Source organism: Macaca nemestrina, chromosome 10 (genome assembly GCF_043159975.1).
Source record: "Macaca nemestrina isolate mMacNem1 chromosome 10, mMacNem.hap1, whole genome shotgun sequence".
Lineage (NCBI taxonomy): Eukaryota > Metazoa > Chordata > Mammalia > Primates > Cercopithecidae > Macaca > Macaca nemestrina.
Window position 1 is genome coordinate 76,627,441 of NC_092134.1, and position 14,370 is coordinate 76,641,810.

At 42.9% G+C, this 14,370-nt stretch overlaps 1 protein-coding gene across 5 annotated transcripts in view; it reads right to left on the reverse strand.

Moving 5' to 3' along the window:
* Positions 1–627: 627 nt before the first annotated feature.
* The window catches only part of LOC105474127 (hydroxysteroid 17-beta dehydrogenase 6), a 40,236-nt gene continuing 26,493 nt past the window's right edge, over positions 628–14,370 (reverse strand). For 4 of the 5 annotated variants that reach the window (XM_011728534.3, XM_011728532.3, XM_011728533.2 and 1 more), the window contains exons 3-5: positions 7,662–7,920; positions 3,426–3,589; positions 628–1,297 (exon numbers count right to left, since the gene is read on the reverse strand). In XM_011728534.3, the coding sequence (XP_011726836.1) occupies positions 1,080–1,297; positions 3,426–3,589; positions 7,662–7,920 (641 nt within the window). In that variant the 3' untranslated portion in view covers positions 628–1,079. Of the gene's footprint in view, positions 1,298–2,430; positions 2,538–3,425; positions 3,590–7,661; positions 7,921–14,370 lie in introns of all 5 variants that reach the window. The other variant, XM_011728531.3, reaches the window with a different exon arrangement.

A 14,370-nucleotide genomic window follows, 5' to 3' on the forward strand; every position in this document is an offset into this window, starting at 1 on the left:
ATCTCGGCTCACTGCAACCTCCACCTCCCAGGCTCAAGCAATTCTCCTGCCTCAGCCTCCCAAGTAGCTGGGATTTCAGGTGCCCAACACTACGCCCAGCTAACTTTTGTATTTTTAGTAAGATGGGGTTTCACCATGTTGGTCAGGCTGGTCTCAAACTCCTAACCACAGGTGATCCATCCAGCTTGGCCTCCCAAAGTGCTGGGATTATAGGTGTGAGCCACCATGACTGGTCAATAGAGCATGCCTGGCCAACAAAGACCTTTTTTTTTTTTTTTTTTTTTTGAGACAGAGTCTCGCTCTGTCACCCAGCCTGGAGTGCAGTGGTGCGATCTTGGCTCACTGCAAGCTCTGCCTCCCAGGTTCATGCCATTCTCATGCCTCAGCCTTCCAAGTAGCTGGGACTACAGGCACCCGCCACCACGCCCAGCTAACTTTTTGTATTTTTAGTAGTGACAGGGTTTCGTCGTGTTAGCCAGGATGGTCTCGATCTCCTGACCTTGTGATCTGTCCTCCTTGGCCTCCCAAAGTGCTGGGATTACAGGCGTGAGCCACCATGCCTGGCCAATAATTTCTTTTTAAAAAAAGAAGAAATGTATTGGAGAAAAAAGACTGCTGACAAAAAGGGAAGAGAAAGAAAAATCAAATATTTATTAAAAGTACCATCATACAGACCCATTTCAAGTAAGGATGAACACATTAACATATTTCTTAGTAGTTTCTTCACAATAGATTATTAAAGCATAGAACAATTATTCATATTCGTAAAGAAATGACTTCAAAATAGGTTAAATTGTTTTCCATCTACTGTGTTTAATAAGGCAAGAACAAATGATTCACTCTGGAAAAATAGTCTCATCAAAAAAGGGGTGAAATAGTAAAGATTCATCACCTAAAGTGGTAAGCTTTGGATATCTGAAATATAAACATGTTAGTACTCTGATGATGACAGATAAATGAATTTAGGCAAGAAAATGCATTCTTACAAAAAGCCTGGGTTCTAAATCAGGATTACTGAGACACTAACAATTAATTTCAGATTTTTGTCTTCATTCCAAGAAGCACCAACCCAGTTTTCTTTAGACTGCCTGGGCTGGTTTGGGCCAAGATCTAGTCAAAATGTAGTCTGCAAGTGATGTAGGTAAATAAGATACAGGGATGAAGAAAAATTTAGCATCCCAGCCAGCTGAATATCGAGTTCGTGGATACACTGATGTCAGAGCATGTTCCATGCAGTCAGTGACCAGGTTCAGGTTTGTGCTACAACCCAACAGCCCTTCCTTGATGATACTGTAAACTGTAAACAAAAAAAGAAATGGTGGTCAACAATCTTATTCCCTATATTTTTATGATCATGCAGTCACAGAAGTCTAAGCACATCTAATTTCTACAAGATAGAATGATCTAGAATGTGCGTCCCAATATGATAGCCACTAGCCACATGTAGCTATTGAGCACTTAAACAATAGCTAATGCACTAGAATGAAAACTAAAGTCTGGATTTTATTTAATTTTAATTTTAAAACTCAATCATTTTTTCTTTTTTTGTTTGTTTGGTTTTTTGGGGGGGTTTTTTTGAGACAGGATCTTGCTCTGACACCCAGGTTGGAGTGCAGTGGTGCAATCTCAGCTCACTGCAACCTCTGCTTCCCAGGCTCAAGTGATCCTCCCTCCCCAGCTTCCCACATAGCTGGGACTACAGGTATGCATCCCCATGCCCAGCTAATTTTGTTTATTTTTTGTAGACACAAGGTCTCACTATGTTGCCCAGGATGGTCTTGAATTCCTGGGCTCAAGCAATCCTCCCACATCGCCCACATCGGCCTCCCAAAGTGCTGGAATTATAGGTGTGAGACTCCATGCCTGGCCTCAAAATTCAATTCTGATGGCTGGGCACAGTGGCTCATGCCTGTAATCCCAGCACTTTGGGAGGCCAAGGCGGGTGGATCATTTGAGGTCAGGAGTTTGAGACCAGCATGGTCAACATGGTGAAACCCCATGTCTACTAAAAATACAAAAATTAGCCAGGCTTGGTGGTGCATGCCTGTAGTCCCAGTTACTCAGGAGACTGAGACAGGAGAATTGCTTGAACCCGGGAGGCAGAGGTTGCAGTGAGCCAAGATTACAGCCTGGGTGACAGAGTGTGACTCTGTCTCAAAAAAAAAAAAAAAAAAAAAAAAACACACACACACACACACAACTCAATTCTGTTACTAGAGGAATTTAAAATATGTTTAGAACAACACAGATATGGGAATATACTTTTTCAACTGGAATTTTTTTAACATTCTTGAGATATAATTCATATATCATAAAATTCAGCCATTTAAAGTGTACAAATCAATAATTTTTAGTATATTCAGAGTTGTGCAATCATCATCACAATCTACATTTAGAACATTTTCATCATCCCAAAAAGAAACCCCGTACCTATTAGAAGTCATTCCCATTTTTCACTGCCACCTCCTCTTCCAGGTCTTCAGAATAATATTCGTATAGGAAATTGACCAGTCCCACTCCCACAAGGCTCCTATCACCTGAACGTGAGAAGTATAGCCTCAGGGAATGGCCCATAAGGCCCTGCAAAGACTTGTCCTCACTGACTTACCTCTTCCCACCTACATGCTTTCTCCTGTCACATTAAGACACATAGTTTGTGGACAAGCCCTTTGTTATCAAAAGGGTAAACAATGATGAAGACTGCACTTTACTTGAGCAGACATTTCACACCAGCCCTGCCATGCTACCAAGGGGCACACCCTCTCAAGCTTCCATGCCTCTAAGTATGTAATACTTCCTAGTGCTTAGGTGCCCCGGCCCACAGAGGACAGGGCAGGGAAGAGCCTGGCCCCAGGCCACCTATATGTCCCCTTCCTCAACTGTGATAGTCATCAGACCAAGCCAACCATGAGAGCACTGGGACCTTCCTGACTTCCTTCTGTTCTGGGAAGGTTTTATTTAAGGAACTTTGTTCTGAGAGGATCTGCCAATCATTGTCCACCAACCCTCTTTTCCCTTTCTCATGCAAGGGTACTGATATGGTTTGGCTTTGTGTCCCTACCCAAATCTCATCTTGAATTATAGTCCCATAATCCCCACATGTCGTGGGAGGGACCTGGTGGGAGGTACTGAATCATGGGGGTGGTTCCCTCATGCTGCTCTTACAATAGTGAGTTCTCACAAGATCTGATGGTTTTATATGGGGCTTTCCTCTGCTAGCACTCATTCCCTCTCCTGCCATCCTGTGAAGAGGTGCCTTCTGCCATGATTGTAAGTTTCCTGAGGCCTCCCCAGCCATGCAGAACTGTGAGTCAATTAAACCTCTTTTCTTTATAAATTACCCAGTGTCGGTTATTTCTTCATAGTAGCATGAGAATGGACTAATACAGGGTACCCATTATCCCTATCAAAAGAAAAAAGCTTACAGGCATCAAAATACTGCTGTCCATAGGTCTCCTTAATATGCTTGGGGGCTTCTTTCCAACTTTGCTTCATTTCCTCTAAGGACCGTGTCAGGTTTGTCATTCCCGTTCTGAAGTAGCCAGGTTCAACTATGCTGATTTTCACCCCAAAATGTTGAAGCTCACGCCTGAAATAAAACCCCACAAGTTATGATTAAAAACCACCACCATTTCAATGCTTTCAGGAAGGAAAAGCAAAATAAAAAAGATTATAAAATACCTTTACTGAATATTTTAAAGAATAAAGAAATGGAGAGGAAAAATATTTAAATATAAACATCCCCGGATCCAACAATTAGGAAATTATTACACCAACTACCATAACCATTCAACTCTAGAATCACTCATTTAATAAAGAGTTATTAAGTACCTACTGTGTGCTAGACTCTAGAGGCATGAAGGATACCAATGACAATAAATAAAATTAGCATTTATTATGACTGGCACTGTGCTAAGTGTCTCACAAACTCAGAAGATTAAGACTCAGTTCCTCACCTCAGAAAGCTCACAGTGGGTGAGTCCAATAAGTAGGCAAATAATTACAACACAACTCAAAAGAATGATAAAGGAGAGGCATTCAAGGGGCTATGAAAGTAGAGAAGAAGGTACAGATAGATTTTCTGAGGGAGTCACGGAAGTCTTCAGTGAGGAGAAAAATATTTCAGTTGAGTCTTAAAGCAGGGATCCCCAAACCTGGGGTGCAGACCGGTAAGTCCGCGGTCTTACAGCAGGAGGTGACTGGGCCACACAGCAGGAGGTGAGCAGTGGGCAAGCCAGCATTATTACCGCCTGAGCTCAGCCTCCTGTCAGATCAGCCAGATATTAGAGTCTCATAGGAGCATGAATCCTATTGTGAACCGTGCATGCGAGGGATCTAAGTTGTGCCCTCCCTATAAGAATCCTGAGGTGGAACAGTTTCATCCCAAAACCATCTCTTTCTTCCCACCACCCCCACCCAGGGCAGTGAAAAAACTGTCTTCCACGAAACAGGTCCCTGGTGCCAAAAAGGTTGGGGACTATTATCTTAAAAGACAAAAGGAAATTTCCAAGTGAGGAAAAGGGAAGAGTAACAAACCAGGCAATGCGAATTCCACATGCAAAAGCATGGGCTTGTGGAAAATGACAGTGTGTTGACTAAAAGATCACTAATGAAACAGATATGAGCATTAAAATTGCCAGTTCCAGAATATTCAAGTTAGTTTAACAAACAGTTCCAAAAATACTTATCAAGGGCCGATTATAGGCTAAGTACTGCACTAAGTACCACCTACACCGAGAGAAGTAAGACGGCATTGTGCACCACGGCAGAGGCATACTCTAGGAGCTCTAGGGACAGTGATGAGGAGTGTTCCCTAAACTACAAGTTCAGGCAACCTTGCTGGAGAAGACGAAGCTGAAGCTGATAGAAAGGAGAAACGTTTGAAATAATGGTCCATAAGGAGGCAGACCACAAAGCATTATGACCTCTAAGCAGTGGTTCTCAAAGTGTGGACCCTGGATCAATGGCATCATCAGCATCTGGTAACATTTTAGAAATGCAACGTATTGGGCCCCAGTCTAGGCTCTGGGGGTGAGACTCAATAATCTGTTTTAACAAGCCTTCCAGGTGACTCTGAGGCATGCTAGAGTTTAAGAATTACTGTTCTAAGGGAAAAGCCTCGCTTACCAAACCAAAACCTAAAACCTTCCATGTTAGAGCTTCAAAAAGAGTCTCCAGGTGCCCATATGCAACGGAGAAGAGGAAAGGGCTTTGCAGCCAGAGGTGACTCTCCTCCTCTAAATTTCACTTCTCCTTGGAGTTTTCTCACTCTGATTTCTACCACCCCTTGTCTCCATTCCCCTTTAACACTCCAATGCAAATATAGAACAAAATTTCCTTTGCTTGTTTATCCTGAGCACAACTAGGGTGAACTTGAATTTTCTAAAGGAATTACATAGTCATTGGAATGTTGGAAGGATATATCTTTGCTCTTAGTCTGGGAATGAGTCAAGGAGTCTGAGAGACCAGTCGTAGGTGGTGGTAAATCACACAGCAGCCCTGTGGCAGTACACAGAACGTTAGATAGGCAGGAAGCCAAGTGAGGTGCCTACCACATGGTAACAACTCATGTACTTTCTTGGCTATTTCTCTGTTTCCTCCCTAGGCATGTAACACTCACATTGCAACACTTACACACCAGTCATGGTACGTGGTAGGCTAAATAAGGGCCCCCAAAGAGATCAGGTCCTAATCCCTGTAAATGTTACCTTATGTGACAAAGACTTTGCAGGTGTGATTAAGTTCAGGCTGTTGAGATAGGGGGTTATCCTAGATTATCTGCGTTGGCCCTAAATGCAATCACAAAGATCCTCATAAGAGAAGCAGAAGTGGATTTGATGACTGACAAAAGAGGAAAAGGCGATGTGATCACTGAGGCAGAGACTGGAGTGATGTAGCCACAGCCAAAGAATTTCAGAACGAATGTGGCCCTGTCAACACCTCAGTTTTGACCCAGTGATACCAATTACAAACTGATGACAAAAAAAAAGTGTTGCTTTAAAACACCATATACCATAAATTACCTATGATAATTTATCACAGTGGTCATAGAAAGTCAATACATGTTGCCTTTAATATTCACAGCGCATTTCCAAGTGAAACTGCCCAAAAGTCAGCCCCTGCTAAAGAGGAGTGTGCACAGCAATATTTTGGACCATGTTACTACAGCCTCTTGTCCACAGCTGATTGGACCAGGAAGGGGACTTGATAGGAGGAGAGTCCCTTGCAAGGCTGAACAGTAGCTCTGCCTGTGATTACCAATATGACCACGAGCAAATTACCAAACCTCTGTGCCTCAGTTTCCTCAGATGGATAATAAGAATAAAAATAATGCCTTCTTCATTGGGTTGCTCTGAAAGTTAAATGATTTAATGGATGGAAAGTACTTCCAGCAGTGTCTTACCCATAACCATGCACAAAAATGTCACACAATGTGGTGTCGCCTGGCACACACAAAAAACGAACTCAGCCAATAGGATTCTCTCTCAAGAACTGTAAGGAAAATAGGCTAAGTGCAGTGGTACAGGACTGTAGTCCTAACTACTCAGCAGGCTAAGGCAGCAGGACAGCTTGAGCCCAGGAGTTCAAGGTTGTAGTAAGCTATGATCATGCCTGTGAATAGCCACTGCACTCCAGCCCATGCAATATAGTGAAATTCTGTCTCTTAAAAATAAATAAATAGGCCAGGCACAGTGGCTCACACCTGTAATCTCAGCACTTTGGGAGGCCAAGGTGGGTGGATCACATGAGGTCAGGAGTTCGAGACCATCCTAGCCAGCATGGTGAAACCCCATCTCTGCTAAAATTAAAACAATTAGCCAGGTGTAGTGGCATGTACCTGTGGTCCCAGCTACTTGGGAGGCTGAGGCACAAGAATCACTTGAACCCAGGAGTCAGAGGTTGCAGTGAGCCAAGATTGCATCACTGCACTCCAGCCTGGGCGACAGAGTGAGACTCTGTCTCAGAAAATAAATAAATACACATACACACATATATATGATACACACACATATATACTGGGGTGGGGAGGTTCTATAAAAAGAATGAAGCAGCTGGTGGAAGGACATGGAACTGAAAGAATGCATGAATAAAAGCCACGTCGGGCACAGTGTCTCATGCCTGTAATCCCAACATGTTCGGAGGCTGAGGCAGGAAGATCACTTTAGCCCAGGCGTTTGAGACTAGCCTGGGCAACATAATGAGACTCCATCCCTGCAAACTACAAAAAATTAGCTGGGCATGGTGGTGTGCACCCACAGTCCCAGCTACCAGGGAAGCTGAGGTGGGAGGATCGTTTGAGTGCGGGAGGTTGAGGCTGCAATGAACCATAATGATCACACAACTGCACTCCAGCTTGGGCAACAGAGTGAGACCCTGTCTCAAAACTAAAAAATAAATATTGAGAATTAAACTGTGACATAATGGTAGAAGATAAAGACCTGGGTCAAAACACAGTTCTGCCAAATTCTGGCTATGGTAGGTGAACTTTGGGAAAGATATGTAAATTTGAGGTTGTTGTCTATATAAAATAAACTAGTAGTAATATCTGTGTATCAAGATTTGAGGAGTGATGAAATAAGATAGGTGAAAGCAACTAGTACAATGCCTGGGACATATTTCAGTGCTCAATAGTTGTTTTTGTTTTAACTTAAGAGAGTTACCTCAGAATATCTGAAAAGGCTTCCACTCCATACTTGGAGATACAGTAGACTCCTGCAAAAAAAGCAACTCTTCCCAGAATGCTGGAGACATTGACAATCCTTCCCCGTGCTCTCCTCACCAAGGGAAGCATGCTCAAGGTCACCTGGATCACACCAATGAGGTTCACTTTGAGGATATTCATAGAGTCCTCCATGTTCAGCCACTCACATAAGGTCACTGGTTTAGTAACGCCTGCATTGTTCACCAGTCCCCAGAGTCCTAAAACAATTAAAAGTCGTATCAGAAGTTTCATTTCAGGCAAAAATACTCTATTTTGAACTTTGGTGGGGAAAGAATCACTCTTGAGGAATCATAACCACTAACCACCCCAGGAGAGTTTGCAGCCCAAATTATATAACATACAAGTTTGCTAAATATAATTTATTTTTAAGACAGAGTCTCACCCTGTCGCCAGGTTGGAGTGCAGTGGCACGATCTCAGCTCACCGCAACCTCTGCCTCCCAGGTTCAAGAGATTCTCCTGCCCTCAGCCTCCCAAGTAGCTGGGACTACAGGCACGTGCCACCACACCCAGCTAATGTTTGTATTTTTAGTAGAGATGGGGTTTCACCATGTTAGCCAGGATGGTCTCGATCTCTTGACCTCGTGATCCACCTGCCTCAGCCTCCCAAAATGCTGGGATTACAGGCGTGAGCCACTGTAGCCAGCCTGCTAAATATAATTGTTAAATAAAAGCATTGAAAATATTAATAAAAATACTATAAAATTGATCAAGCAGATTTGAGAAAGAACCAAATAAAACTTTCAGAAATAAAAGATACAACTATTGAAATTTTAAAATTTGGTAGACATTTTTAAATTTTTAAATTTGGTTTAATAGGAGATAGACATAGTGGAAGAAAGAAAATAGCAAACTGGAAGACAGTAAAGAAAATTATACAGACTATGGCACAAATATAAAGAGATGAAAAACATGAAAGAAAAAGGAAGTCAGACCAAAGTAAAAACATTTAACATATGTCTAATCAGATCCAGAAATAAGGGAGGGAAATGGAATAAAGGCAGTATTTGAAGTAATGATGGCTAAGAATTTTCCAGAAGTGATAATGAACAGATTAAAGAAGCCCTCCCTATTTAAAGTGTTTGTTTTTTGGTGTCGTAAAGAAATAGCACTTGAACATAAATTTAATTTTTTTAGTAAGGCCATTTTTTTTACTTTTTGCAGAAAGGGTATACTCGCCAGCAGTTTCGCCATGCGAGTATACGGAACATAGGAGACAGGGCCATTTATAACCCGACTTGTCTGTTTTATTGTTGTGTCTGGTTTTTATTGGCTGCAACGGGACCTCACATTTTGTATTTGTCTTAATTGGCTAGCAACTTAGAACTTCTTTTTTTTTTTTTTTTTTTGAGACGGAGTCTTGCCCAGCAGGAGTGCAGTGGCGGTATCTCCACTCACTGCAAGCTCCGCCCCCCGGGTTCGTGCCATTCTCCTGCCTCAGCCTCCCGAGTAGCTGGGACCATAGGGGCCCGCCACCACGACTAGCTAATTTTTTTTTGTATTTTTAGTATAGGCGGGGTTTCGCCATCTTCGCCAGGATAGTCTCGATCTGCTGACCTCGTGATCCGCCCTCCTCGGCCTCCCAAAGTGCTGGGATTACAGGCTTAAGCCACCACACCTGGCCTCACTTAGAACTTTTTAAAAGAGGCAAAGGCAGAGGAGAGCAAAGGAAGGAGGAAGTAATTTGTGGAATGTTGAGAAAGGTAAAAACACCTTCAAAGGCCGGGCGCGGTGGCTCACGCCTGTAATCCCAGCACTTCCGGAGGCCGAGACGGGCGGATCACGAGGTCAGGAGATCAAGACCATCCTGGCTAACACGGTGAAACCCCGTCTCTACTAAAAATACAAAAAAAAAAAAAAAAAAAAAAAAAAAAAAATAGCCGGGCATGGTGGCCGGCGCCTGTAGTTCCAGCTACTCGGGAGGCTGGGCAGGAGAATGGCGTGAACCCGAGGGGGCGGAGCTTGCAGTGAGCCGAGATCGCGCCACTGCACTCCAGCCCGGACGACAGAGGGAGACTCCGTCTCAAAAAAAAAAAACAAAAACAAAAACAAAAAAAAAACACCTTCAAATAAAGAAGAGGAACAGGCTATGACCTAATACTTGTTTGGACCAGTATAAGCACGTCAGGCAAATATTTAGGTTAAATTGTGGGAGCTAAGAACATAAAGTACATTGATTTCTTTATTACAGCTAGCAGATATTTAAGAATGTTAGTACAGGTCTTTGAATAAATTTTGGTTTTTTTAAAAGTCACTATTTATTCCTAATTAGATGGGGAGGAAAGTCTTTGAGAAGGAACCTCTACTTTACTTTTTCCACCCCCAAAAAAATAAATCCCAAGCAGTATAAACAGAGAAATCCATACCTAAACACACCAAAATAAAGATCAAAAATAATAATAATAATAAAATCAGAGAAAGAGAATATCCTTAAATAGCCAGAAAGAAAGGACAGATTATTTTCAAAGGAAAAACAATTAGGCTAACAACCGACTTATCAAGGCATGAACAACAGGCTGGGAGCAGGGGCTTACGCCTGTAATTCCAGCACTTTGGGAGGCCGAGGCGGTTGGATCACGAGGTCAGGAGATGGAAACCATCCTGGCTAACACGGTGAAACCCCGTCTCTACTAAAAATACACACACACACACACACACACACACACACACACACATACACACACACACAAAATTAGCCGGGCATGGTGGCAGGCGCCTGTAGTCCCGGGTGGAGACTGAGGCGGGAGAATGGCCTGAACCTGGGAGGCGGACCTTGCAGTGAGCCAATCGCGCCACTGCGCTCCAGCCTGGGCGACAGAGCGAGACTCCCTCTCAAAAAAAAAAGGACATGAACAACAGGAGACAGAAGACTGGAATGGTGTCCAATGTGCCAAGAGAAAGTAATTATAAACATAGACTAGCCTATCTGCAAAAATATCTTTCAAGAATAAGGGTAATCAGACATTTTAATAAATATTTTTCTTTAAAAAAAAAAAAAGATTTTGCCCCAGCACCTTCTAAATTCTAATTCTTAGGCATATATTCAGTAAGGAAGAAAGAAATTTTAGATGGAAAATTCAAGAAGGAGTAATGAGCAAAAAAAAAAAAAAAAAAGGTAAAAAGAGGATAAATCTAAACAAACATTACACATTGGAGAGCCAAAAACCAGAACTGAAATACACAGCAGCAATAGCATGTATGTCAGGAAGGATAACTGAAATGTGAGTGTTCTGAGGGCCTTGGATTACTCAGGAGAAAGGTAAAGATGTTAATTTTACATTTGGTAAACCACATATGCATTTAAAATTTCTACAGGAACTACTAGGGAAATAGAAATAGAGAATATTATAGTACTTTCAATTTAGTAGTGGAAAAAGTGGAATAAACAATCAATTCAAAAGAGGATAAAAGAAACAGGAAAAAAGAAAAAGCACAAAATAAGATGAAATAAATAAATCCAAACATAATAATTAAGGCCAGGCTCAGTGGCTCATGCCTGTAATCCCAACACTTTGGGAAGCTGAGGCATTAGGATCACTTGAGACCAGGAGTTTGAGACCAGCCTGGGCAATGCAGGGAGACCTACTCTACAAAAATATTTTATTTTAAGTTAGCTGAGTGTGGTGGTGCACACCTGCAATCCTAGCTACTCAGGAGGCTGAGGTGGGAGGATGGCTTGAGTCCAGGAATTGGACATTACAGTGAGCCGATCGTGGCACTACACTCCAACCTGGATGACAGAGTGAGACTTTGCCAATAATAATAATAATAATAAAGCAGTATAGATGAAAGAAATGTTCCACTTTAAAAATAAAAATTGTCAGATTGGATTCGTTTTTATATCAGCTATATGCTGCTTATAAGAGGCTCACATAAAATACACAGATACAGAAAGGTTGAAAGTATAAGGATTAAAAAAGAAGACTCCAAGGTAAAAAGTCTTTGTAACTGAATGGATAGTAAATTATAAACTGAGAGAAGGACTAGAAAGAAAAGTAGAATTGGTAAAGAGAGGCTGAGCGCAGTGGCTCACGCCTATAATCCCAGAACTTTGGAAGGCCGAGGCAGTCGGATCACCTGAGGTCAAGAGTTCGAGACCAGCCTGGCCCGGTCTCTACTAAAAATACAAAAATTAGACGGGCACGGTGGTGTGTGCCTGTAATCCCAGCTACCTAGGAGGCTGAGGCAGGAGAATCGCTGAGAACTGGCAAGCAGAGGCTGCAGTGAGCCAAGATCGCGCCACTGCACTCCAGCCTGGGCAACAAAGCAAGACTCTATCTCAAAAAAAAAAAAAAAAAAAAAAAAAGAATTGGTGAAGAGCTGAGAGGAAAATAAAGACTCCTTTAGGGCCGGGCGCGGTGGCTCAAGCCTGTAATCCCAGCACTTTGGGAGGCCGAGACGGGCGGATCACAAGGTCAGGAGATCGAGACCATCCTGGCTAACACGGCGAAACCCCGTCTCTACTAAAAACACAAAAAATTAGCCGGGCGAGGTGGCGGCGCCTGTGGTCCCAGCTACTCGGGAGGCTGAGGCAGGAGAATGGCGGGAACCCGGGAGGCGGAGCTTGCAGTGAGCTGAGATCTGGCCACTGCACTCCAGCCTGGGCGACAGAGCGAGACTCCGTCTCAAAAAAAAAAAAAAAAAAAAAAAAAAAAAAAAAAAAAAAAAAAGACTCCTTTAGAATTTGTGAGTTTCAGGCACTAGTAGAATTTCCAGATGGAGAAATGCGGCAGGTAGTTGGAAATTCAAGTGTGAGGAGTAAGAAACCAAGGGCACAGATAAAAAGGGTAATAGACAAAAGTATGAGTATAGAAGATTCATTCAGCATTTGTTGAGCCCTTAACATGTACCAGGCAATATGCCAGAAGTTGGAAATATAAAAATGAGTAAGAGAAGCCCATATCTTCAAGGAGCTCACAGTCTAACAGATGGGAAAACAATAATAATACAATAGAAATAAATGGGTATGCACAGCAAAGAGGCTATAATTACCCATAACTTCTGACTCTGCCTTGGGGAGTTAAGAACATCCTCAGACAAGAAGTAATGTTTTATTATTTTTTTAATTGAGACGGTATCTCACTGTGTTGCCCAGGCTGGTCTCGAACTCCTGGGCTCAAGCAATTCTCCCACCTCGGCCTCCCAAAGTGCTGGAAAGAAGTAATATTTTAAAGTACATTTTAGATTTTCAAAATTTTTTTAGCCAAATCAGTAAATTTTCAAGTTTAAAGTAAATTGTTTTTTAAAAAATTTACACTTTGGGCTGGGTGCAGTGCCTCATACCTGTAATCCCAGCACTTTGGGAGGCCGAGACAGGCGGATCACCTGAGGTCAGGAGTTCGAGACCAGTCTGACCAACATGGAGAAACCCCGTCTCTACTAAAACTACAAAATTAGCAGGGTATGGTGGTGGGCGCCTGTAATCCCAGCTACTTGGGAGGCTGAGGCAGGAGAATCACTTGAACCTGGGAGGCAGAGGTTGCAATGAGCAGAGATCACACTGTTGCATGCCAGCCTGGGCAACAAGAGCAAAACTCCATCTCCAAAAAACAAAAAAAAATTTACACTTTGGAAGTCCAAGGCGAGTGGATGGCCTGAGCCCAGGCGTTTCAGACCAACATGGAGAAACCTCATGTCTACAAAAAATACAAAAATTCGCCAGGCATGGTGGTGCACGCCTGTAGTCCCAGCTACTCTGGAGGCTAAGAGGTAGAAGGATCACTTGAGCCTGGGAGGTCAAGGCTGAAGTGAGCCGACCATGCCACTGCACTTCAGCCTGGGTGACAGAGCAGGACTCTGTCTCAAAAAATAAAGAAATAGGCCAGGCACAGTGGCTCACGCCTGTAATCCCAGCACTTTGGGAGGCCGAGGCGGGCGGATCATGAGGTCAGGAGATTGAGACCATCCTGGCTAACACGGTGAAACCCCATCTCTACTAAAAATACAAAAACAAAATTAGCCGGGCGTGGTGTTGGGCACCTGTAGTCCCAGCTACTCGGGAGGCTGAGGTGGGAGAATGGTGTGAACTGGGGAGGCGGAGCTTGCAGTGAGCCGAGATCCCGCCACCGCCCTCCAGCCTGGGTGACAGAGTGAGACTCCATCTCAAAAATAAATAAATAAACAAATAAGTAAATAACATCCTGCAACCCAAGCAAAGCAAGATTTTACTTTTTAGAGATGGGGTCTCACTGTGCTGTCTAGACTGGAGTGCAGTGGCTATTCACAAGTGCTATCATAGCCCACTTAGCCTCAAACTCCTGCTCAAGCAATGGTCCCACCTCAGCCTCTCAAGTAGCTGGAACTACAGATGTGTAGCCACTACGCCCAGCCAAAAGAAGCAATTTCATTGCTACTTTGCAACTCCTAGAGTGAGGAATTATTTAAGAGATCCAATTACCAGAATCTAGTGAATCAAAAAACCAAGGGAGAAGGAGAAGAAGGGAATCAAAGAGGAGTTGAATAATTTCTAGACAAAATAGAACTTAAAAAGAGAATTTATTAATATTGCCAAAAACTGAAAACAACCAAGATATCCTTCAATAGGTGAATGATAAACGGTGGTACATACATACAATGGAATATTATGCAGCGAGAAAAAGAAATGAGCTGTCAGGCTTGGTGTAGTGGTTCATACCTATAATTCTAGCA